This window comes from Mobula hypostoma, chromosome 2, assembly GCF_963921235.1.
Source record: "Mobula hypostoma chromosome 2, sMobHyp1.1, whole genome shotgun sequence".
NCBI classification, from domain to species: domain Eukaryota; kingdom Metazoa; phylum Chordata; class Chondrichthyes; order Myliobatiformes; family Myliobatidae; genus Mobula; species Mobula hypostoma.
In genome coordinates, this window is record NC_086098.1 from 156,233,696 (window position 1) to 156,261,578 (window position 27,883).

The 27,883-nt window shown below is 38.4% G+C and overlaps 1 protein-coding gene across 1 annotated transcript in view; it reads left to right on the forward strand.

Annotated features, from left to right (window-relative positions):
* Window positions 1-27,883, forward strand: part of ppil2 (peptidylprolyl isomerase (cyclophilin)-like 2) — a 389,068-nt gene that overhangs the window by 175,517 nt on the left and 185,668 nt on the right. Inside the window, exons 13-14 of the mRNA XM_063040908.1 lie at window positions 859-948; window positions 8,298-8,331. Of these exons, the coding sequence (XP_062896978.1) occupies window positions 859-948; window positions 8,298-8,331 (124 nt within the window). The remainder of the gene's footprint in view (window positions 1-858; window positions 949-8,297; window positions 8,332-27,883) is intronic.

A 27,883-nucleotide genomic window follows, 5' to 3' on the forward strand; every position in this document is an offset into this window, starting at 1 on the left:
TGGAAGGGGGAAGAAGCCATAATAAGAATGTGGCTTGCAATACCATCTAGAAGGTGATAGGTAAAGCCAGGTGAGGGGAAAGGTGGGGGAGGGGTGGATGCAGTGGGAAGTAGGGAGTTGAAGAAGGAGGAATCTGAGAGGAGAAAATAGTGAACCATGGGAGAAAGGGAAGGAGGAGGGGCACCAGAAGGAGGTAATGGGCAGGAGAGGATTAAAGAAGGGATAATTTCAAAATGTTAATGGCTCATTAATTCAATAATTACTACACAATAGCCAAGACATTCTCATCAACTGAATTTACTTTGGTGAAAGAAACAAGAAAGCTGAACTAGGTACTGCCATTAATTTATTCCCCATTTCTTAAGAATGTGTATACTTTCAGCATTTTTATTGAATAGCCGCAAATAGCTCAAGAACAATGTGTATTCTTGTTGTTTTAAAAACATTTTTTGTAGATGTTGGCCTGGGACAAGAGACTGACTAATCTTTCTAGAGAATTTTGAAGATTTTGCGGAGGCAACATTGGTGATATCTTTGCAATAACTTGATGTTCCTGTGGCAGATACTCCAGGACTCAGTAGCAAATATAGGATAAAGATCACTGCTACTGAGTTAGCCTGGAGTTTTATGTAGATCTTGCACAAAGTTAGATTACTTCATAACAGGAAATGATTTGTACATGTCACCTCATATTCTATGCTGAACTAAACTGCAAAAAATTCCATAATTAGATTCCTGATTATTCAAATATCCACTTGCCAAAGTACTACAAATAAAAATAAAATTCTGCAGTTGGTGGATACGGGTAAAATTAATACAGGAAAATATAATTGTCTTTTCTCTGTTTGAATTTCATAGACCCCAAAGACATGCGAAAATTTCATCAAATTGTGCAAAAAGGGATATTATGATGGAACAAAATTTCACAGATCTATACGGAACTTCATGGTGAGTCTATTGCTTAATGATTTTGAAATCCATCCTGTGCTATGATACTTGCAGTTCACACCAATTAAAGGTGGAAATTCAAGATACAAACTTGATGTTCTAGGATTTACTGATGTTAGTAAAAGAAAAAAACAGGCCATTTTTTACATTTTGATAGAGTTCATCTATAAAATCCATTTTGCATTAGGAATTTCCTAAGAGCGCTTAAGCTTTCAACCTACTGTGGCAGTTTATGTCATAGTCTTTTGAAATGTATTACATTTACTGAGCTTCAAGTCATATATGACACTTTTTAGCTCAAATAAAATCCTAAAATAATTATGTTATTAAGCATAGGTAGCCATGAATAAATATTTTTCTATGTAATTATGTAATCCTATTGCTCTTATTTAAAAGGTATGGGTGTTCATTTACAGCTTTAAAATGAAATAAATTCTGTACTGATCTTTGTTTTAAATTCCATGAAACAGATTTTTTGATAAGCACTGAGGTAGCTGCCCCTTGATGACTTCCTACAAAATTATTCAAAGGTCTGCAAATATATTTGGTGCTCACTAGCCTTATTTCCTGAGAAGCACAATTGCGTCCTATAAAACTACTTGCAGTTTTGCTCAGTTAACCATACGATAGCTTGCACTTGAATTGGTAGCATATCACATGCATTTAAAAAGTGTTTCATTTAAATTACCACATTTAAACAAATTGATACCAAGGCATATGGAGTATTATCTACATCTCACCTGTATTGTAGTTTAGTTGAAATTGTTACACTGTGATACAGGGCATTAAATCTTTAGATATGGCCATGCCAGCATTACTAATGCCCAACAGCAAGCAATGTTGGTGAACGGATCTCCACAGCACAATGAGAATTGTGTGAGCAGGTATCCTTGTGGTGAGCAGCAGCTGTCATTGCTCCTGTGCGTATCCTAATGGCCACATTATTTTGTATGCTTCAAAAACGCTAACCTAAAAACGAAATTAAAGAGTTTTTAACCTTTCAGTAATCTGTAGGTTCTTGGCATTTTCCCTTTTTTCCCCAATGACTGCAAGATCACATAGTTTGGATTGACCAGTTGCATATCAATAAGTTCATTAGAATATTAAACTGTCATTTAACTTATCTATCAACATCTCATTTTTTTTAATCCAGTTTTTGAATTTTATTGCTTATTTTTAGCCATTCAATTTCATTAAATATTTTTAAAATGGATTTCTAATCTTTTCAGCTTTCAGACAGAAAGAGCAAAGTGGCTGAGAAGGCTAAGACTACCATTCCTGGTTGCCTTAGATTTCTCAGCCTCCTAACTTCCGCTGTCTGAATCTTTCCTGTTTCACAGTACATCCAAGTGACAATTCCTGCCTTAGACATATACTAATATATTATTAATAACTGTACTTAAGACTGTAATTTAAATTATAAAGCATTGTTGAATACCACTAGGGTAACACATTGCTCTGTCTTTAAATATAAATTTCAGTGATGTGTATGAAATAATAGAGAATAGTAGAGAATAGTTGTTAGTATTGAACTTGAAGCAAAAATATTCTGCTGAATTATTTCACTCACTAGGTTCAGAGCATAGCTCTCATCAAATGTGATTATGAAGCAGTATATTGCAGTTGTTAAGTTGGACAATCCATCTCCCATCTCCGTGGGAGAGAGAAAATAATACCTTATGGCAATCTATGAAAAGATACATGGCATTTCTATCTAATTCTTTAGGTCAATCTGTCAAGTTATAACAAATCGTTAACACATGATACAAGTATTAGCCTGTAATGGATAATCTTTTCGATTGCTGTCACGTAATCTAAATGTTGAATCCCTCATGAGCACGATTGCACTTTATTGGGCAACACAAATACAGGACATAGCAACTGCAGCAATTAAACATTTTATTATAATTTCTTGGTGTTTGAATCGTACATGCTATTTCAATTTTAAATAGGTACACTTATTACCATATAAATAATGAAATATAAATAGACTAATCATAGTCGGACAGGTTAACTATTTCCACCTGAGCTTCCTGAGTTCTTGAATAGCTTTAAAATTTTGAATGTTAAACTATTTGCCACCTCTCTTCTATCAATTATAATCCTATCTCCTATTTCTTCCACTGTTCAATTTCTTTTATGAAGCCAGTTATGGGGTACTTATTCAGTATCTCAGCCTTCTGCCTCCATGAAATTTTGCCCATGATCATTATGACCATGATTCCTTGTTCCTATTTTACTGCTTGCCAAGAATTGTTCTTTGCCACTCTGCCCTTGTGCTCTTCAATGTCTTCACTGCCTGGTTACTAACTGTACTCTACCTGTCTTGGATTTATGTCTGGAGCTGTGAAAATCCACCATTGATTATCAAATGTTTTCATAACCAGATTTAGTTTCCTGCCCAGCTGATCTATCCCATCTTGTTATATAAACAACATAATAGTTGGACAGTTTCAGCTTGAATCTTTCTTTGCCTGTTCCAAATAGGTGTAATATTTTATTGAATAATATTACCTAGGTTCTCCTCCAATTAAATGCTCACCTTTTGCTTTACTTTATTGTCCACACAGAGGTTCAGTATCCCTTTATTCAAAGCTGGGTTAGAAATGTTTTGCATCAAGAACTACGTCATCTTAGTTGCTATTTATTTCAACTTAAAAGTTCATACTAGAATAATTATGGTCCCCACTAACTAGTTTTGAATGTCTCTGATATGTGCTGCCACAAATTGGCTCCTCTAACTCTATCAGTATTTTAATTTTTAATAACATCTAGAAAGGTAAAAACTTGCTTTCTGTTCCTGGGCTTTGAACCATCCATTATTACATTGACATCAGATCAGTATTGCTACACAGCTCTCCTATGCTCTTGGTCCCTGACATATCCATGCTGAATATCTTGCAATATCTTTTTTTCTGGCTTGACAATGCCAAATGTTGAATATCTAATCCTCCACCACCTATCAGTCGTTAAAGTACAATCAATAAAGCTACAAGTTCACACACTATGACTACTGAATTGTCACAATAGATAAGTTAAAATTTGAAGTGTTCATCTTGTCTTCAACTGCATTCACCATATCCATTGTTTTGCAGAATTCAGTGAGTTAACATAGAGCATAAATTTTTGCCTAACAGTTCCTGTATTTTTAACTTCTAAATTTTCCTCCAGTGTCCAATTGAAATGATCTGTGTAATTGGATGTGCATAATTTTGATAGCCTTTGTCATTTTTTTCTAAGCACATGTTTCTCTATTGAAACTTGCTTACTGCCAGTTTCAGCACTGGTATTTAGAGCAGCTATAATGGTCCTCCATCTTTGGCAGCATTCAAGACTTCTCTCATTGTGTCAGTAGCTTCCTCTCGGTTTTCACTACTGTCAGCCTTGAGAGTCCTGCTTGAAGACTCAGGAATACAGTCGCACTCAGATGTAGAAGGATTCTTGATTGCAGTTTCTGTAACAATTTTGCTTTACTAGTCAGAGATGCTAGCCTGAGATGAATCTCTGAACCCGGAGGGCAACTTTTCTGTTGAAAATTCGCCCAAATTATCTGGCATGTTTTAAAGATTGTGTTGTGGTTTGCATTCTCTTGCACCTAGTTGGTAAACTCGATAGCCATCACCATGTAAAGATACAAAGACTGGAAATAGTGCAGAAGTTTTTAAGAGTTTTAAACTATCTGAGTGTTGTACATTTTGCAGTACATTCTGGTTAATTGTGACACATTGACACCTGTATATTTTGGCTCCATTAAACAACTGTCCCAATTAGCTGAATTTCATGGAAATCCTTAAAAAGGTGTACAAAAAAAAGGCAAACAGAGCAACTTATTAGGTATTTAAAGAAATACATATTAGAAATAAGTATCAGAAACTAATAAACTGTTTTACTTATTGATGGAAGAATTCATCCACTTTGTGTTCTTTTGACTGTAAGTGAACAAAATCTGCGCAAACATCTAATGCAGTAATCTAGTGCATCTAGTACAATGATGTCGACGATTACATCCTCCAAGTCTTCATTTTCATTGTAGCATTCAAAACTATTGTCGATACCTTCAAATTCTTCATCATTTCTAACTTGCTGAAGTAGTATTCAACAAGTTAGTAACAAGAAACCAGTGAAATAATTTCATTTTCACACCTGGCTGTTTCTGGCATCTCCAAGCCTGAATGCTTAAAATCACAGTGAACAAAACTGTTCTTACTTGTCTTACTGTTTGTTACTCACCAACTATCAGTGACAAAAATCTCTGCTTTTTGAACACAAACACGAATGTGATGCTATTAAAAAACTGATTTCTCTAAGTATGGTGTAGTGCCTAACAGTCACACAAGCGCACATGAGTGACGCTAGTTAGAAACTGTTTGGCAGCTGTCGTCTGCCCCAATTAAGCAGCATCATATCCCAAATAAAGTAAGGGAATCCCGGCCATTTTCTCGATTAGATTTTATTCTTTATCAGTTGTCATAAATAAGTGGCTACCCCGATTAACCAATAGCCCAATTAACCAAAATCTACTCTATTTAGTTTTTATTTGGCCTGCTACCTCCCTCTGTAACTGGATCCCCAACTTCTTGACCAACAGAGCACAATTAGTAAGGTTAGGCAGTAACACCTCCACCACAATTATTCTCCACACTGCTGCCCCCTATTCTACTTGTACACTCATGAATGCATGTCCAGATCTAGCTCTAACTCCATCTACAAATTTGCAGATGATATCATTGTAGTGGGCCACATCTCAAATAACAATCTAGAGTACAGGAAGGAGATAGAGAGCTTAGTAACATGATGTCATGACTACAACCTTCCCCTCAATGTGAACAAAGCAAAAGAGCAAAGTATTGACTTCAGGAAAAGGGGTGGTGTGCTTCATTCTGCCTAAATCAACAGTATTGAGGTTGAGAGCTTCAAGCTTTGTAGCAGTAAACATCATTAATAGCCTGATCCAATCATGTAGATGACATGACCAAGAAGGCTCACCAATCCCTCTACTTTCTCAGGAAGCTAAACAAATTTATCATGTCCCTATTGACTCTTACCATTTTTGCAGTGCACCATAGAAAACATCCTGTCTGGATACATAATGGCTTGATACAGCAACTGCTCTGCATGTGACCGCAAGAAACTGCAGAGAATTGTGGCGAGAGCTCAGCACATTATGGAAACCAGCGTTCCCTCTGTGGACTCTGTCTATACTTCTCACTAGCTCAGTAAAGCAGCCAGATAATCAAAGACTCCACCCACCACATACATTCTCTCTTTACCCCTCTTCCATCAGGCAAAAGATACAAAAGCCAGAAAGTTCATACTACCAGGCTCAAGGACAGCTTCTACCCCACCATTATCAAACTATTGATTTCCTAGTACGATAGGATAGACTCTTGGCCCCACAATCTACTTGGTTATGATCTTGCACCTTATAGTTTACCTTCACTGCACTTTCATACTTTATTCTACATTCTGTTATTGTTTTAACTTGTTCTACCTCAGTGCACTGTGTAATGATTTGATCTGTATGAACAGTATGCAAGGCAAGTTTTTCCACTGTATCTTAGTACATGTTTTAATAATAAACCAAGTCCTGTTACAAATCCTGAAACCTTTAAGTTTTTAATGGCTTCATCATACTATTTTGAAACTCCTTTCACTTATTATTGATGACTCCAGCAACTTTGCTCTGTGCAATAATTGACCATTAATTATATAAATGAGCCTGGATTTCTTTGTGCATGGATGCTTTGCACTGTACTGCTCTAACGCCATCAGATAAAACACTCATCTTCCAACTCAATTGCTTTATCCTATTTATTTGATGTAAATCCCCAGCTCCTGTGTACCTTTATGGTTGTTGTGCATCCTCCCAAATGGTTCCATAATTTTGTTTACTTTGTATCTGTCACATCCAAATCGTCAATAATTGCAATGTATGGTATTAGTCTCAATATAGAGTCCCATTCCTGCCCCCAAATAGATCTTCTATTTGTGATGACCACTTGCCTTTCACAGAGTTTCAAAGTTTACAATAAGCTAAAAACTTTTCCATTGCCAGCAGCCTTCTACTATATTTATACATAGAGTCAGAGAGTTAATCAGTACAGAAATGGGCCCTTCAGCCCAAATTGATCTTGCCAACCAAGTTGGCTTTCTGACCTCGGCCTCCTTTTAATGAAAGTTCAAAGTGAAATTTATTATCAGAGTACATACATGTTACCATATACAACCCTGAGATTTTTTTTCCTGCGGGCATACTTAGCAAATCTACAGAACAGTAACTGTAAACAGGATCAATGAACAACAAGCTGTGCAATTACAAATATAAATAAATAAAGAGCCCTTAAAGTGAGACCATCATTTGAGGGAACACCAAAAATAGAATGAGTGTAGTTATCCCTTTTTTTTCCCCAAGAACCTGATGGTTGAGGGATGGTAGCTGTTCTTGAACCTGGTGGTGCAAGTCCTGAGACATTTGTACCTTCTACCTGATGGCAGCAGTGAGTAAAGTGATGGCCTGGGTGGTAAGGGTCTTTGATCATTTCTAACCATCACAAAAATAGGGAAATGGTTAACTGCGTAGAAAATAACATAACTTATTGGGGAAAATTGAAATGATATCGGGAAGTACAAGGGATTGGAATGCACTTTTCAGAATGTAAGCACAGAAGCTTGAATTTGAAAGACCATCTTCTTAGCTGTTAAATTTTATGATTCAAAGTAAATAGCTCCTTTATGAAAACTGTGAGCTTTTTCTTGTGAATCAGCAAGCTGAAATTGCAGCTGTATTTCCACATTATCTGTTTGCACTGAAAAACGAATCTCCTAAAGAAATTGGAACTCATCCTGGAAAGAACTTGTCCTTCCTTTAACTATTCTGTCACCCCATACTTAGCAAGCACCACAAGATCCACATACCCCAGCAAACTGGTATGGTTTCTATACTCAATTTTGGATGTCTTGGTCATCTTGCTTCTAGTTAACAGTCATCACAAGATATCCCTTCAGCAAGCCTTTTATTCCTTCACATTGCGTGGTTTCTTCTTTCTTTCTTCATTGCTCCTGAACATCCTCTGTCCATTGCTCCTGTTTTTGGAAAATCTATCTATAGATTCTCAGGCTGGTCACTTCTATTAATGCCTTACTTTTATTACCTCTGCTTTCAAATCTCTCTCAGCTACTTTTTTTTCCATTTCCCACACTGCCCAATATTTACAAAGTGTCTTGCAAAGCTATCTCAGGATTTCCCCCCATTAATGAGCAATGTTGTGGAAAATTTATGGTATAAGTGAACGCACTATCAAAATACAAGTTGTTTCTAGTACTAGAGTACTATCTTTCTTTTTTTCCAGATTCAAGGAGGTGACCCAACTGGCACCGGCACTGGTAAGATTTTGTCCACTTTTGAAATGGAGTTCATTTCAACAAGGTTCTTAATAAATAATGTATGCAGGAGGGAGAAGAAACTAAGGATGTTCTTCCTGCATGAAAGTAGTCTGTTGCTGCCTCTGTTTCCTGGTGCTCTGAATGTTGATAAAGGTTGGGTTTTGGAATCCGTACTAATCATCTGCACAATGCTCCAATGTTTATCAGTCAAGCAGAACTTGCTTTTGAATTATTTTCACATGTTTCATTTGCTCTGTTCATGAAGTTGAGGCTCAGTGTGACATTTCAAATTGTAGATCCCAGCACAAAATATTGCATTTCTATATTTCCACCTTCGTTTTTCGTATGCAGTCGAGTTGGCATATGAGAGTTGCCATAAAACTCTTTGTCTTCATACAAGCAAAGTATGGCAATTAGTTGATGCAATGGATTCTCAATATACACCTACCTCTGTGTAGAGGATAACTTATTAAATTTGATAAGTCAATAAAGACAAATTTGTTGTATTTCCTTTGTTAAGTTGAGAAATTAGATCAAAAGATAATGCATATTGCTTTCAGTGGCTGATGTGTGAATTACTGATTCTAGGCATAGACATTGCCACCGGGAGTTGTCGGAGTTCCCACTAATTGTGCCCTGACACCTTGTCACCTGCTTTCTCTTGTTGTGGAGCTGCATCAGGGAAGTTCAAAGTAAATTTATTATCAAAGTACTTAGGATATGCTTCTTTGAGATTCATTTTCTTGCAGGCATTTACAGGAAAAAAAATTGCAATGAAATTTTACAAAAAACTATACATATCCAGACAAAGACTGATGAACATGTGGAAAGGAAAGCAAACCGTCCAAAGAAAGTGGAATTTATTCCAGCAACTTCAACCATCTGTAAATAACTTTTGGAAGCAGAGATGTTTTGAGAGGACGTTCCTAATCTCCTAAATTAGGGAAACTTTTAATTGGAGTAAGGGGAAATATAATATGAGGCTATCAGGCAGGAACTTGGAAGCATAAATTGGGAACATATGTTCTCAGGGAGACGTACGGAAGAAATATGGCAAACGTTCAGGAGATATTTGCGTGGGGTTCTGAGTAGGTATGTTCCAATGAGACAGGGAAAGGGTACAAGATTCGTGGTGTACAAAGGCTGTTGTAAATCTAGTCAAGAAGAAAAAAAGAGCTTACGAAAGGTTCAAAAAACTAGATAATGATAGGAATCCAGAAGATTATAAGTCTAGCAGGAAGGAGTTTAAGAATGAAATTAGAAGAACCAGAAGGGTCCATGAGAACCTTGGCAGACAGGCTTAAGGAAAACTCAAGGCATTCTGCAAGTATGTGAAGAGCAAGAGGATAAGATGTGAGAGAATAGGACCAATCAACTGTGACAGTGGAAAAGTGTGTATGGAACCAGAGGAAATAGCGGAGGTACTTAATGAATACTTTGCTTCCGTAATCACTACGGAAAAGGATCTTGGCGATTGTAGGGATGTCTTGCAGTGGACTGAGAAGCTTGAGCATGTAGATATTAAGGAAGAGGATGTGCTGGAGCTTTTAGAAAGCATCAAGTTGGATAGTCACCAGGACAGAACGGGATGTATCCCAGGCTACTGTGGGAAGCGAGGGAGGAGATTGCTGAGCCTCTGGCAATGATCTTTGCATCATCAATGAGGACAGGAGAGGTTCCGGAGGATTGGAGGGTTGTGGATGTTGTTTCCTTATTCAAGAAGGGGAGTAGAGATAGCCCAGGAAATTACAGGCCAGTGAGTCTTACTTCAGTGGTTGGTAAGTTGATGGAGAAGATCCTGAGTGGCAGGATTTATGAACATTTGGAGAGGCATAAAATGATTAGGAAGAGTCAGCATGACTTTGTCAAAGGCAAGTCGTGCCATACGAGCCTGGTTGAATTTTTTGAGGATGTGATTAACCACATTATTGAAGGTAGAGCCGTAGATGTAGTGTATATGGATTTCAGCAAAGCATTTGATAAGGTACCCCATGCAAGGCTTATTGAGAAAGTAAGTAGGCATGGGATCCAAGGGGACATTGCTTTGTGGATCCAGAACTGGCTTGTCCACAGAAGGCAAAGAGTGGTTGTAGACAGGTCATATTCTGCATGTAGGCTGGTGACGAGTGGAGTGTCTCAGGGATCTGTTCTGGGATTTTATAAATGACCTGAATGAGGAAGTGGTGGGATGGGTTAGTGAATTTGCTGATGACACAAAGGTTGGGGGTATTGTGGATAGTGTGGAGGGCTGTCAGAGGTTACAACGGGACATTGATAGGATGCAAAACTGGGCTGAGAAGTGGCAGATGGAGTTCAACCCAGATAAGTGTGAGGTGGTTCATTATGGTAGGTTAAATATGATGTCAAAACATATCATTAATGATAAGACTCTTGGTAGTGTGGAGCATCAGAGGGATCTTGGGGTCCGAGTCCATAGGACACTCAAAACTGCTACGTAGGTTGACACTGTAGTTAAGAAGGCATACGGTGCATTGGCCTTCATCAATCGCGGGATTGAGTTTAAGAGCCAAGAGGTAATGTTGCAGCTATATAGGACCCTGGTCAGACCCCACTTGGAGTACTGTGCTCAATTCCAGTCGCCTCACTACAGGAAGGACGTGGAAACCATAGAGAGGGAGCAGAGGAGATTTACAAGTATGTTGCCTGAATTGGGGAGCATGCCTTATGAGAATAGGTCGAGTAAACTCGGCCTTTTCTCCTTGGAGCGATGGAGGATGAGAGGTGACTTGATAGAGATGTACAAGATAATGAGAGGTATTGATCATGTGGATAGTCAGAGGCTTTTTCCCAGGGCGGAAATGGCTAGCATGAGAGGGCATAATTTTATGGTGCTTAGAAGGGGAGGTGTCAGGGGTAAGACTTTTACGCAGAGAATGGTGAGTGCGTGGAATGGGCTGCCAGCGGTAGTGGTGGAGACGGAAACAATAGGGTCTTTTATGAGACTCCTGGATGGCTACATTTTAGAAAAATAGAGGGCTATGGGTAAAGCCTAGGTAGTTTTCAGGTAGCGACATGTTCAGCACAGCTTTGTGGGCCGAAGGGCCTGTATTGTGCTGTAGGTTTTCTGTGTTTCTATCTCAGCATTCATGGTCTGGTTGTTATCAAAGCTTTGTGAAACGGATATTGAAAAATTGTTAATTCTTATGTTATGTACCCCGTAACTGGGTTGCCAAACCAGCAGAAATGGATCACTCAGCTGGAGTCTGGATTACTAGAACTAAGGAAGTTTTATTAAAGAAACAAGCAACACAGTACTCTAATCAAAAGGATAATGAATGCAACAGTTCAGCAATGATAAACATACATGTACACAGAATTCAGATAACAGGATCAATCAAGCTCTATCGTTGCCTAAGGGTAAATGACCAGTTTCAAAGTGACGCAAAGTTCAGTTCAGTTCAGTTCGCAGTAATCGCTGTCGTGGCGATGGACAGTGGGGATGGGGGGAGGAGAGAGAGAGCAAAAAACGAATGAATATTCAAGGCTTCCACACACAGACCTCCGCAGTCAGCTTTCGGGCGAGTCCTTTGTGATGTCATCTGAGGTCACCGACCGTGACCCCTCCATTTCCAGTGTTACGAGAATACACATAAAGTTAAGATGTTTGCTGGCCTGGGCTAGCATCAGTGGCATCAGCAGTTGGTCTGCCACCTGCCCTCAGGGGAAGGAGAGATAAGGAACAATGGAGCAGCGTCTGGAGATGTGTAATGAAGGGATGTGGGAGAGAGAGCTGTCTGGAGCGGCTCCCCCTTTGAACCCTGAACTGTTTGAAGTGATGGACAGGCGATACCCCAGCAGGGGGATAAAAAGGGGACAGGTTCGCTAAGACAGACACACACGCCACCCGAGGTAACGAGACCCTGGAAGCGGTGCGCCTCTCACGAGTGGTGAGAAGTACCGGACAACGCACAGGGTGGAAAGGTACGATCAGCGGGAACCCGGTGTGTGTCCGCCCTTGCCTGGGTGCCGGGTTCACTGCAGAGGATCGACCGCATCTGGAGGAGGGGTCACAGTCGGTGACCTCAGGTGACATCACCAAGGACCCGCCCAAAAGCTGTTTGTGAGCCATCTCGCTGTTTGTGAGCCATCCCGCTGGTCTGTGAGTGAAGCAGTGTTCTGAATGATCAGTTGTTCCTATTCTGTCTCTCTTCCCCCACCTTGTCCATCGCCATGGCAACGATTACTGCGAACTGAACTACAAACTGGACTGAACTTTGAGTGATTTTGAAATTGGTCATTTACCCCTAGACAACGATAGAGCTTGATTGATGCGGTTATCTTAATTCTGTGCACATGTGCGTTTATCATCGCTGAACTGTTGCATTTATTATCCTTTCGATTAATGTGTTGCTTGTTTCTTTAATAAAACTTTCTTAGTTCTAGTACTCCAGACTCCAACTGAGTGATCCATTTCTGCTGGTTTGGCAACCCAGTTACGGGGTACGTAACATAAGTGGGGTTCTCGTCCGCGATTTTGAACGCTAAATTTGGGACGGAGTAAATTGATTGGGTTAAAATTCCCGAAAGAAAGAAAAGACAAACAGCAGAAATGGAGGTTGAGGAATTTATAAAGGCGCCGACCTTGGAGGCATTAGAGGATGCCAGGAAATCGGAATTGATAGCTGTGGCCAAACGGGTGAATCTTGCTAAGGTGAAGTCGACAATGAGGAGAGAGGAGATACACAGAGCTATTGTAGAGCACTATGTATCTAAAGGTGTGTTTCCCCAAGGTGAGCTGGGGGTGGTGTCTATTGAAAAACCTGCTGGAGACGCGGTACAGGTACAGCTTGAAAAACTGAGACTCGAGCACGAGTTCCGGGTACGGCAGTTAGAACACGAAGAGAAGCAGTTAGAAAGGCAGGAGAAAGAGAGAGAGTTAGAAAGGCGGGAGAGAGAGAAAGAGGTAGAAAGGCAAGAGAGAGAAAGACAGTTGGAGAGAGAAGAGAGAGAGAGGGACAGACAGTTGGAGAGAGAGGAGAAACAGAGGGAAAGGGAATTTGAGCTGGAGAAGTTAAAGATAAGGGCCGAGCAGGGGCTCGTGCCGAACCAAGGTGGAGGGTTCCGGGCGACCCAGGAGGTTAGGCTGGTTCCCCCATTTGACGATACCGATGTGGATCGGTACTTTCTCCATTTCGAAAAAGTGGCCATAAGTCAGGACTGGCCAAGGGATAAGTGGGTTGTTTTACTTCAGAGTGTACTGAAAGGGAAAGCCCAACAAGCTTACTCCGCTTTATCCGCGGAAGATGCCCAGAAGTATGAGGTGGTGAAGGAGGCCATCCTCAGGATTTATGAGTTGGTCCCGGAGGCATACCGGCAGAGGTTCCGGAATGCGAGGAAGCGGTGGGACTGCACGTATTTGGAGTTTGCTCGTGAGATGCAAACATATTGTGAGCGTTGGTGCGCCTCGAAGGGGGTAGAGGGGGATTATGACAGACTGCTGCAGCTGATTCTGATTGAGCAGTTTAAAGGTTGTGTCCCTGAGGGTATGAGACCCTACCTCGATGAGAAAGAGGCAGCCACGTTAGCCGCAACTGCTAAGTTAGCGGATGAGTATGCGTTGACGCATAAAATGAAGGTTGCCCCGAGTAAAGGCTACCAGAAGGGTATTCAGGACGGCGGGGAGAGTCCGCCGGAAAAGTCAGAAAGTAAGCCGGGGACTAGTGAAAAGGATAAGGTAGACCGGGAGCAGTCTGGTAGGAAGTCTCCTGGGGTCGTCTGTTTTAATTGTGGGAAAGTCGGACACTTTGCGTCCAGGTGCTTTGCCCCAAGGAAGGAGACGGGGAAAGGAAAAGCGGAAATTTTGAATGGCTGTATTGAGCTGTTAAGCGAACCGCTAGGGAAGGACAGGTCTGAAAAAGTCCAGGAAGGGCGCGAGAGGTTTATCTCGGCCGGACTGGTGTCAGTGAAGGAGAGGTTAAAACCAGTTCCAGTGCGGATCTGGAGAGACACGGGAGCGTGTCAGTCACTAATACTGAAGAGTGTATTAGAGTTTAGCTCAGAGACCCAGACTGGGGAGGTAGAGGTCAAAGGTGTTGAGGAAGGGACAGAGTCGGTCCCTTTGCACCAGATACATTTACAGAGCAACCTGGTCTCTGGACTAGTCACGATCGGGGTGAGGTCCGAATTACCGATGAAAGACGTGGAAGTCTTGCTCGGTAATGACATCGCCGGAGGAATCGTGTTCCCAGTCGTGAGATTGACGGGTCAGCCTGCCAGCATGGAGGCCCTGCCCGCGATGGTGAATTTGGCTGAAACATTTCTGCCAACCTTGTATGAGACAGGGTGTAGTGAGATAAGAGGTAGTGAGGGAGCTGGGACGGACGTAGCAGTAGCCAGGAAAGAATTTGTGCAGACGCAGGAGCGAGGCGAGGGGCTGATGGGTTTTGCCGAGACCGCTCTCTCTGACACAGCCTTGACAAGCTATTGTGCGGATGAGGAAGTGCTAAGGAAGAAAGGGAAATCAAGTACGGTACCCGCAGATGAGGAATGGGGGTTGGTGCAAAAGAGTTATGGGGATGAGGTTTTTAACATGGCCCACGAGGTACCCCCCGGTGGACATTTTGCGGTGCTGGAGGAAACAGTTGGTGGAATCATGAAAGAGATTTACCGGCTGCCCAGGGGGAAAAATGTTATTGATCATGACCGACGCGAACTGAGACGGTCACCGGCTTTTGATATGCTAACAAACCTAGTCGGTGTTAGCGTGGAAATCAATGAAGCTAGGGGCCCCCTGCTAAGAGGAAAAAACCATTTTGAAAAGATTAGGATGGGATCGGTCAGATGGGAGAAGGCTATTGTTTTGGCCAGGTCTACTGATAAGGTCTCTCCCTTAATCCCCGAAGGAGTAATTAAACGACTCGCACCCATGTGTTTGATTGTCCCGAGGAAATGCAAAGAACTGGGACGTTGGGTGATTGTGGTTACAATAGGGCAGCCAAGTAAACAACACCCATATTTTTTGAGTAATTCAGTGACTAAAGGGCTGATGACCACAGAGGTGTGTATTGGCAATTTAATACGGCTGTCTGAAGCCAGTTTGATAGTGAACCTTGAAAAAAATGAATTCGGCCACACGAGGGTCACCTACCTGGGAATTGTGGTGACACAGGGGCAGCTGGCAGTGATGCAAGCTACAATGCAGGCTATCGCTGACCTCCCAACCCCGACAGACAAGAGGGCCCTCAGAAGGCTCTTGGAGATGGTGGGGTACTGCAGGAAGTTTTGCAATAACTCTGCGGTCAATACCCGTCCCCCTCCTACTAAGCCCTTGCGAGAGAAAATTGAGTCGGAATGGGACGACCCTTGTTATTGTGGTCCGGGACAAAACCAAATGAGAGGTTACATTGGTCGCAATTCATCAGTGTTTTTGGCCACTATGAAGTTTGCTGAGTTGGAGCCTGGTCTAAGGGATTATTAATAACACGTGTAAAAGGAACAGAAAATGTGATGACTGTCTGTCAAGGTGTTGACAGCTTCAAATTCTCTGTATTAGCTAAATAACTGTTAAAGATGTATATTGTGTATGTATCAGATAATGTAGTCATGTTTGTAATTTTTACCTCCTGGTAAAAATCCTTAAAGGGGGGAAGTGTTACGAGAATACACATAAAGTTAAGATGTTTGCTGGCCTGGGCTAGCATCAGTGGCATCAGCAGTTGGTCTGCCACCTGCCCTCAGGGGAAGGAGAGATAAGGAACAATGGAGCAGCGTCTGGAGATGTGTAATGAAGGGATGTGGGAGAGAGAGCTGTCTGGAGCGGCTCCCCCTTTGAACCCTGAACTGTTTGAAGTGATGGACAGGCGATACCCCAGCAGGGGGATAAAAAGGGGACAGGTTCGCTAAGACAGACACACACGCCACCCGAGGTAACGAGACCCTGGAAGCGGTGCGCCTCTCACGAGTGGTGAGAAGTACCGGACAACGCACAGGGTGGAAAGGTACGATCAGCGGGAACCCGGTGTGTGTCCGCCCTTGCCTGGGTGCCGGGTTCACTGCAGAGGATCGACCGCATCTGGAGGAGGGGTCACAGTCGGTGACCTCAGGTGACATCACCAAGGACCCGCCCAAAAGCTGTTTGTGAGCCATCTCGCTGTTTGTGAGCCATCCCGCTGGTCTGTGAGTGAAGCAGTGTTCTGAATGATCAGTTGTTCCTATTCTGTCTCTCTTCCCCCACCTTGTCCATCGCCATGGCAACAATTACTGCGAACTGAACTACAAACTGGACTGAACTTTGAGTCATTTTGAAATTGGTCATTTACCCCTAGACAACGATAGAGCTTGATTGATGCGGTTATCTTAATTCTGTGCACATGTGCGTTTATCATCGCTGAACTGTTGCATTTATTATCCTTTCGATTAATGTGTTGCTTGTTTCTTTAATAAAACTTTCTTAGTTCTAGTACTCCAGACTCCAACTGAGTGATCCATTTCTGCTGGTTTGGCAACCCAGTTACGGGGTACGTAACACCAGATACGACCGCTTCTCTGCGCTGAACCTGGCACCCAGGCAAGGGTGGACACACACCAGGTTCCCGCCGATCGTGCCCTTCCACCCTGTGCGTTTATGTCCCGGTACTTCCCTCCGACTTGTGAGAGGCGCACCGCTTCCAGGGTCTCGTTACCTCGGGTGTCGTGTGTGTCGCCTTAGCGAACCTGTCCCTTTCTATCCCCCTGCTGGGGTATCGCCTGTCCATCACTTCAAACAGTTCAGGGTTCAAAGGGGGAGCCGCTCTAGACAGCTCTCTCTCCCATCCCTTCATTACACATCTCCAAATGCTGCTCCATTGTTTTCCTTATCTCTCTCTCTCCTGAAGACAGGTGGCAGACCAACTGCTGATTCCACAAGACAGCTAACATCTTAATCTATGTGTATTCCTGTCACACTATCTCTTACAAAATTCAATAACAGTGCAAAGTAGTGATGTGTGTTGTGATAATGGGGAACTGGCTTGAAAATAGAGTAGAGGTCAAGATCAGATCAGCCACAGTTTTACTGAATGACAGAACAGAATCAAAAGGAAATTCCTGTTCTCACATTCTTTCTGTCTTGATGCAAATGAAATAAATAAGTCTATGAGCTGGTCATCTCTTTTGCAGCTCATGACATTGGGAAATCTTAAGTATTAATCATATTGGTTTATCTTGCAAAGCATGAATTGTGATGAGGAACATTTGAAAGGTAGTGTAGTTGCTGACCATGGAAGGGCTGTTCATTATCTGGCTGGCTATAATTGGATTTGTCTGAACAATATTGTAGGAAATATTTTTAATACAACTTTTGTGGATGCCATCCACAAAAAGTCTTTTCTTTAACAGGCTATCTTTTTAACCTTTTGTTTCCTTTTATTCAAATAATTCTTTCAACAGTGTACATATAGCATATTTTGAATCATACTGACAATTTCATGAACCCCTACTTTATTGCATTCTTGTAAAATTTACACTGCAACAGATGACAATATGAATCGTAGACTATTTCCAAATCTTGTGACAATACTCAATTTGCATTGATTTAAACTTGAATTGCTCTGCCAGCCTTAGCTCTTCCCACAGGAACAACATGATACAGATTTGGAGTCAGGAGGCCATGCTATCACAGTTCTATCATCAGTATAGATGAATTTTACTCATCCTTGACGTATGTACTCTCAGCAATTGGTGAAATGTAGACTTGTGCTATCACAAACGCAAAGCAATTGAGAGGCAGTTGTATATTCTGCTTATATTTTTGTCTGAAACTGAATGGTTTAATTTTCTTAATTTTTCACTTTGATCAAAATAAATTGTTAGATCCAACAAGGAAAATAATATTTTTAGAAAGTACCTTTGGATATTATGGTTATAATGTCCACTAAATAGATGGAACTCCAGTCAGTTTAAGTTTAGCTAGTACCATTTGGCTCCAGAACTCATGATAACATTGGTCCAGACGTGAATCAAACAGCTAAATTCCATAGTGTAAACAACAGGAATTCTGCAGATGCTGGAAATTCAAGCAACACACATCAAAGTTGCTGGTGAACGCAACAGGCCAGGCAGCATCTGTAGGAAGAGGTGCAGTCGACGTTATGGGCCGAGACCCTTCGTCAGGACTAACTGAAGGAAGAGCTAGTAAGAGATTTTGAGAGGGGGAGGGGGAGATCCAAAATGATAGGAAAAGACAGGAGGGGGAGGGATGGAGCCAAGAGCTGGACAGGTGATTGGCAAGAGGGATACAAGAGGATCATGGGACAGGAGGCCTAAGGAGAAAGAAAAGTGGGGGGGGGGGTACCCAGAGGATGGGCAAGGGGTATAGTGAGAGAGACAGAGGGAGAAAAAGGAGAGAGAGAAAAAGAATGTGTGTATATAAATAAATAACGGATGGTGTACGAGGGGGTACTTATGCCCCAGCTCCCCCTCGTACCCCATCCGTTATTTATTTATATACACACATTCTTTTTCTCTCTCTCCTTTTCTCCCTCTGTCCCTCTGGGTACCCCCCCCCCCACTTTTCTTTCTCCCTAGGCCTCCTGTCCCATGATCCTCTTGTATCCCTCTTGCCAATCACCTGCCCAGCTCTTGGCTCCATCCCTCCCCCTCCTGTCTTCTCCTATCATTTTGGATCTCCCCCTCCCCTCCCACTTTCAAATTCCATGGTGTACTCACCTACCTTTCTTTGGTCTTCTCCAATGCTGTAGGGAGGCCAAATGCAAATTGGAGGATCATCTTTTATTCTGCGTGGGTAGTTACAGTCCAATGGTATGAATATTGAATTTCTTTTCTTTTTCAATCTTTTTATTAATTTCGAAGTATAGAAACAAAACATAGCAATAATACAAATAGTAGGAGAAATATTGTTACACTTAGGAAAAGTAATTGTAAAATCAAATAGTGTAAGTTAACAAAGCTCCCAATCATGTAGAACTGACAACGGATAATACAAATAAAAAAAACTGGAAAAAAATCATGAAAAAGAAAAAAAAACAAAACCAAAAAAAACCAAACCCCATCCCCAAAGAAAAACAGAATTAATCAACTAAACTAAAAGACTTAGACAAAACTAACAACTTAAAAATGGAAAAGAAGAAAACCTTAGTGTCGACGACTCCATTCCCCTCCAACAACAGTACAGAGAGATAAAACAAGTTTGGAAATGATCAAATTACATCAAGTGAAAATGCTGAATGAATGGCCTCCAAGTTTTTCAAACTTAATGGAAGGGTCATAAACTGCACTTCTAATTTTCTCCAAATTCAAACACACCATAGTTTGTGAAAACCAATGAAATACCTTAGGAGGGTTAATCTCTTTCCAATTCAACAAAATGGACCTTCTAGCCATTAAAGTAAGAAATGCAATCATCCTTCATGATGAAGAGGTTAAATTATTTAAGTCTATCATTGGTAGTCCAAGGATAGCAGTAATTGGGTGAGGTTGTAAGTCTATGTTTAGGACTGTTGAAATAATATCAAAAATATCTTTCCAATATTTCTCCAACAAGGGACGTGACCAAAACATGTGGGTTAAAGAAGCTACCTCGAAATGACATCTGTCACATATTGGATTAATATAAGAATAATAACGAGATAGTTTATCTTTGGACATATGAGCCCAGTGCACTACTTTAAACTGTATCAACACATGTTTAGCACATACAGAGGATGAATTCACCAACTGAAGAATTTTTTCCCATTTCTCAGTCGGTATATTAATCTCAAGTTCTTTTTCCCAGTCAGCTTTAATTTTATTAGAAGCATCAGGACATAAATTCATAATTATATATAATTGCTACTACACTTTTCTGAGAGAGATTTAAATCTAAGATTTTTTCCAGAATGTCCATTGGATATGAGTGTGGAAAATTAGGGGAAACAGTAATTAAAAAGTTTCTAATCTGTAAATATCTAAAAAAGTGAGATCTGGGTAAATTATATTTATTAGAGAGTTGATCAAAAGACATAAAACAATTATCCAAAAATAAATCGCCAAAAGATATTATACCTTTGGTTTTCCAATCAAAGTAAGCTTCATCCATATTGGAAGGTTGAAAAAGAAAATTTGATATAATGGGACTTGCTAGAATAAATTGATTAAACCCAAAAAATCTTCGGAATTGAAACCATATACGTAAAGTATGCTTAACTATTGGGTTATTCATTTGTTTATATAATTTAAAAGAAGTAAAAGGAAGTGAAGTTCCTAAAACCGAACCCAAGGAAAACCCTTGTAATGAATTAGATTCAAGATTTACCCAATGAGGGTTCAAAGATATGTCCAAATCTCGTAACCAAAATTTTAAATATCGAATATTAATTGCCCAGTAATAAAATCTAAAATTCGGGAGGGCGAGCCCCCCCTCCTTTTTAGATTTCTGTAGATACCTTTTACCTAACCTAGGATTTTTATTCTGCCAAATATATGAGGAAATTTTTGAATCTACGTTATCAAAAAAAGATTTTGGGATGAAAATTGGAACCGATTGGAATATATACAAAAATTTGGGCAAAATGATCATCTTAATAGCATTAATCCGACCAATCAAAGACAAAGAGATTGGCGACCACTTGGTAAATAAAAGTTTAATCTGATCAATTAAAGGTAAAAAATTAGCTTTAAATAAATCTTTATATTTTTTCGTAATTGTTATCCCTAAATATATAAATGAATCAGTAACCAATTTAAATGGTAAACATCCATAAGTAGGTACATGCTTATTTAAAGGGAATAATTCACTCTTATTAAGATTCAATTTGTAACCAAAAAAGTTACTAAATTGAGCTAACAGATCTAAGATAGCAGGAATTGACTTCTCCAGGTTAGAGATGTATAACAACAAATCATCTGCATATAATGATAATTTATGTATTTCGTTTCCACGGGTAATACCAACAATATTTGGCGAGTCACGAATAGCAATTGCTAAAGGTTCAAGACCAATAGTAAAGGACTAAGAGGGCAACCTTGCCTGGTGCCACGAAAAAGACAAAAAAAAAGGAGATCTATAATTATTTGTACAAACCGAGGCTACCAGGGAGTAATATATAACAATTTAATCCAAGATATAAATGTCAAATTAAAATTAAATTTCTCAAGAACATTAAATAAATAAGGCCATTCAACTCTGTCAAAGGCTTTCTCAGCATCTAAAGAGATAATACATTCTGGGGTAGTAAATGAGGGGGTATAAACAATAGTCATTAACCTCCTAATATTAAAGGATGAATAGCGATTTTTAATAAATCCAGTTTGATCCATAGAAACAATTTGAGGTAACACCTTCTCCAATCTACTTGCTAGAATTTTTGAACAAATTTTAGAGTCTACATTCAGAAGAGGTATCAGTCTGTATGATGCACAATCAGTAGGATCTTTATTCTTTTTAAGAATTAAGGAAATAGAGGCTTCGTAAAACGATTGTGGTAATTTACCTAAACTGATTGCTTCCTTGAATATTCTAGACAACTTAGAAGAAAGAATGGAGGAAAAAAATTTTTTAAATTCCACTGTAAACCCATCCGGACCGGGTGCTTTACTGGAATTCAATGATGAGATTGCAGTTATTATTTCTTCCTCTGAAATGGAAGTTTCTAATGATAGGGACTCTTCGGTTGATAATTTCCGAAAACTCAATTTACCTAAAAAAATCATGCATGAAGTTAGAATCATGAGGAAAATCAGAGTGATATAAAGAGGTATAAAATTCTTGAAAGGTTTGGTTTATCCCAACATGATCAACTGTGAAAGTATCATCCTGTTTGCGAATCTTAGTAATTTGACGTTTAACCGAATCAAATTTCAATTGGTTGGCCAGTAGTTTACCCAATTTATTGCTATGAATATAAAAATCACTTCTAGTTCTCATTAATTGATTTTCGATCAAGGATGTTAATAATAAGCTATGTTCCAATTGGAGTTCAACTCTGTGTTTGTACAGCTCCTTACTGGGAGAAATAGCATATTTTTTATCGACTTCTTTAATTTTATCAACCAACAAAAGTATTTCATTGTTAACACGTCTTTTCAAACCGTCCGAATAGGATGTAATCTGACCACGGATATAAGCTTTAAAGGCGTCCCAAACAGTTCCATTGGAAACTTCTTCCGTAGTATTAGTTGAAAAGAAGAGATCAATCTGCTCCTTTATAAATTTGACAAAGTCCTGATCTTTTTTTTTAATATAATTTTTATTGAGTTTTCAAAAAGAATACATGAAAAAAAAGAATCTACCCTCCCCCCTCCCCTTAACCCCCCCCCCATATATAGTCCTACCTAAAAAGAAAGAAAAAGAAAAAAAAAGAAAGAAAAAAAAGAAAAGAACCGCCTGGTTATTGGGAGGTTTCCACATGCTCCATGGGATTCAAAATGAATTTGGTATAATTATTCGTTACTTTCCCCAAGTAACCAAAGTCTTTATCGGAGCACTTAAATATGCCATCCTATCTTTTGTAAATAAGGGCACCAAATATTCAAAAATGTTACATATTTATCTCTTCAATTATAAGTAATTTTTTCAAGTGGAATAGAACTAGCCATTTCATTATTCCAACGATCCATACTTAAATACGAATCAGATTTCCAAGTAACTGCTATGGTCTTCTTAGCTACTGCCAATGCAATTTTTATAAATTCTTTCTGATATTTATTCAATTTAAGTTTCGGGTTTATCCCTTCAATATCACCTAATAAAAATAATACAGGGTTATGTGGAAGTTGAATTGCAGTAATTTGTTCCAATAAGATTCTTAAATTTATCCAAAAGGGTTGAATTTTAAAACAAGACCAAGTAGAATGTAAAAAAGTACCAATTTCTTGATTACACCGAAAACATTTATCAGAAAAATTTGAATTTAATCTATTTATTTTTTGCAGTGTAGTATATAATTGATGTAAAAAATTATATTGTACTAATCTAAGTCAAACATTTATTGTATTTATCATACTGTCAAGACAAAGTCTTGACCAATTTGTTTCATCAATAATAATATTCAGATCTGTTTCCCATTTTTGCTTTGACTTATGGGTTCCTTGTTTAATTGTCTGTTCTTGAATCAAATTATACATACAAGAGATAAATTTTTTAATTTTCCCTTTTTGAATTAAAATTTCAATTTCATTAGGTTTTGGCAAAAACATTGTTTGACCCAGCTTACCTTTTAAGTAAGCCCTTAGTTGAAAGTAACAAAATAAAGTATTATTAGATATTTTATATTTACCCTTTAATTGTTCAAATGACATCAATATACCTCGTTCAAAACAATCTCCTATAAATTTAATCCCTTTTTGGTACCAATTATATAAAAGTTGATTGTCCATTGTAAAAGGAATAAGTCTGTTTTGGAACAAAGGTCTCCTTGCTAATAGAGATTTCTGTGTTTCATTATCAACATTTATCTTATTCCATAGATCAATCAAATGTGTTAATATAGGAGATTCTTTCTTTTCCCATATCAATTTAGATTCCCATTTATATATAAAATCTTCAGGTCTATTTTCTCCTATCTTGTCTAGTTCTATTTTAATCCATGCTGGTTTTCGATCATCGAAGAAAGATGCAATAAATCTAAGTTGATTTGCTTTATAATAGTTTTTAAAGTTTGGAAGTTGTAACCCTCCTAACCCAAATTTATATGTCAATTTTTCCAATGATATTCTTGACATTTTACCTTTCCAAAGAAATTTTCTCACACATTTATTTAACTCTTGAAAAAATTTCTGTGGCAATTGTATTGGTAATGTTTGAAACAGATACTGTAATCTAGGAAATATATTCATTTTTACAACATTGACTCTACCTACTAATGTTATTGGTAATATCATCCATTTGTCAAGATCTTCTTGAATTTTTTTCAATAGTGGTAAATAATTAAATTTATATAAATTCTTTAGATCATTATCAAGTCTTATACCTAAATATTTTATACCATTTACCGGCCATCTAAATTGGGTTACTAATCGACATTGACTATAGTCTCCTTTAGTAAGAGGTAAAATTTCACTTTTATCCCAATTTATTTTGTAACCTGATACCTTCCCATATTCATCCAATCTAGAAGATAATTTATATAACGAATATTGTGGATTTGTTAAATAGATCAAAACATCATCAGCAAAAAGATTAATTTTATATTCCTCCTGATTAACTCTAAAACCCATAATTTCTGGATCAATTCTAATTAGTTCTGCTAATGGCTCCATTGCCAATACAAATAAAGCAGGTGATAGTGGACAACCTTGTCTATTTGACCTTTTTAACTGGAATGGTGTTGAAATTTGAGAGTTTGTCACCACTTTAGCTTTAGGGTTAGAATTTAAAGTTTTAATCCAATTTATAAAAGATGTTCCTAACCCATATTTTTCTAGTACTTTAAATAAAAAATCCCATTCTAATCTATCAAATGCTTTTTCTGCATCCAAAGCTACTACTATACTCTTCTCATCCCTTTTTTGTGCCAAATGAATTATACTGAGTAGCCGAGTTACATTATCTGCCAATTGTCTATTTTTAATAAATCCTGTTTGATCCATATGTATTAATTTTGGTAAATATTTAGATAATCTATTCGATTAAAATTTTTGCTATTATTTTATAATCCGTATTCAATAAAGAAATAGGCCTATATGATGCTGGTTTCATAGGATCTCTGTCTTTTTTTGGCAATACTATTACAATCGCTGTTGAAAAAGATTCTGGAAGTTCCATAAAAAGAGGAAATAATAAATCTTTAAATTTTTTATAAAATTCAGGTGGAAAACCATCTTCTCCTGGAGATTTATTACTTTGGAGTGATCCTAAAGCTTCTTCAACTTCTTTTAATGTAAAAGGCATATCTAATCCCTTCTGTTCTTCCAAATTCAATTTTGGAAGAGAAACTTGTGATAAAAATCTTTCTATCTCATTAACATCATTTTGGGATTCTGGTTGATATAATTCAGAATAGAAATTTTTAAAAGTTTCATTTATTTCAAGAGGTTCATAAGATATTTTATTTGCCCTTGTTCTAATTGCATTTATTGTTTTGGAAGCTTGTTCTGTTTTCAACTGCCAAGCAAGAATTTTATGTGCTCTCTCACCTAACTCATAATACCTTTGTTTAGTTCTTATAATTGCTTTTTCCGTTCTATATGTCTGAAGCGTATTATATTGTAACTTCTTATTGACAAGTTGTTTTCGTTTTTCTTCTGACATATATCTTTGAGATTCTTTTTCTATTTTTGTAATCTCTTTTTCCAATTGATCTAGTTCTGCCATATATTCTTTCTTAATTTTAGACGTATAACTTATTATCTGGCCCCTAAGATATGCTTTCATCGCATCCCATAATATAAATTTATCATCCACTGAATGAAAATTTGTATCCAAAAAAAATTGAATCTGCTTTTTCATAAAATCACAAAAATCTTGACGTTTTAATAATGTTGAATTAAATCTCCATCTATAAACCACTTCGTCCTTATCAGCCATTATTATTGTCATTAATAAAGGGGAATGATCTGATAATATTCTTGCTTTATATTCCATATTTTTCACTCTGTGTTGAATATGCATTGATAATAGAAACAAATCTATCCTTGAAAAAGTATTATGTCTATGGGAATAGAACGAATAGTCTCTTTCTTTAAGATTGATTCTTCTCCATATATCAATCAGATTTAAATCCTTCATCAATGATAAAGTTAAATTTACTACCTTCGATTTTATAACAGCCTTGGTTGATCTATCTAAGATTGGGTCTAAGCAAAAATTAAAGTCTCCTCCAATTAATATTTTTTCATGCGCATCCGCCAAATTCAGAAAAGCTTCTTGTATGAATTTTGCATCATTTTCATTTGGTGCATATATGTTCATAAAAGTCCATAATTCAGAAAAAAGTTGACAATGTATAATCACATATCTCCCCGCAGAATCAGTTATTACATTTTGTATTCTAATTGGTAACGTTTTATTGATCAAAATTGCTACTCCCCTCGCTTTTGAATTAAATGAAGCCGCAACAACAATACCCACCCAATCTCTCTTTAGTTTCTGATGTTCTGTTTCCGTTAGGTGCGTTTCCTGTAAAAAAGCTAAATCTATCTTCATTTTTTTAATATGTGTTAAGATTCTTTTTCTTTTCACTGGTCCATTAAGCCCGTTAACATTAAAACTCAAAAAATACAATAAATTAGTCATTATTCTTCACAAAGTTACTCCAATCTAAAACATTATTTATCTTCTCAACTTTCATAGTTCCTTGGGGAATCTCTTTAAACTTCGCCATGTTGCTATGTGTCTCCCTCCCAACCTTCCAGGCAGAAAGAAAAAAGAAGAAAGAAAAAGTACAAAAAAAGAAAAAACAAAATACCCCCCCACTAATGTTGTGAACGAAAGGATACACAACACTACCCCCCTCCATTTTGCGGGTCGTGGCAAAAGCCACGCTTGCACACATGACTAGTGTAGCAATCGATCAGTGCTTCTTCCAGCTCCCCCGCAACAAAAAAAACATTTTTTATATATATATATATATATATATATAGACAAAATTAGTATTACTATTTCCGACTAGTATTCCTCCAGTTTTAACCTTTCTTACCCCCCTCGTATAATTAATAATATATTTATACATTCATCCAGCTTCAAAAATCCATCAAGCCATTCTTTAACCCAATCTTCATCTTCAATCTATCTCACTCTCCTGGGTTTGTTCTTGTGTCTGGTGAGTTTTCAGAGAATCTCGCACAAACTGCTCTGCTTTCTGATAATCATCAAAAAATCTTTTTTCTCCACCAGACAAAAAAATCTTCAAAGTTGCAGGATAACGCAGTGTAAATTGATAACCATGCTCCCATAGGGTTTTTTCCACTGGATTAAATTTCTTCCTTCTCTTCAAAAGTTCGTAACTTATATCAGGATAGAAAAAAACTTTGTTTCCTCCGATTATCAATGGCCCTTTTCTATCTTTGGCAGCTCGAGCAGCTGCCTGTAGAATCCTTTCCTTGTCTTGAAATCTTAAGAATTTTATTAAAATCGATCGTGGTTATTGGTCATCTTTTGGTTTTGGTCTTAAAGCTCTATGTGCCCGCTCAATTTCAATTGATCAAACCTCCTCTTCCAGTTGCAAAACATCCGGGATCCATCTTTGAAAAAGTTCTATTGGTTTATCTCCCTCTATACCTTCTTCAAGACCAACAATTTTAATATTATTACGTCTACTAAAATTTTCTAACATGTCCACTTTCTCCAAGAGTCGGTTTCTTTCCGAATTCCAGACAAGCAAATCATTTTCTGTTTTTTCCACTCTATCATTCATATGCCCCATTGCTCTTTCCATCTTCTGAAGCTTCTTATCCATTTTGTCCTGTCTTGCCATAACTTTATCATAGCACATCTTCGTATCTCTAAGTTCTTCTCTTACTTTTCTTAATTCAGCCGTTAATTGCAATATAGCTTCTCTCATATCACTATCATCTCCTTTACTTCCAATCGTTTCCAGTTCTTCCTCCTCTTCTTCATCTATGTTCTCTGCAGAATCCGATTCTGACTGTGAGTCATTTTCAATTGCAGTGGCTGTCG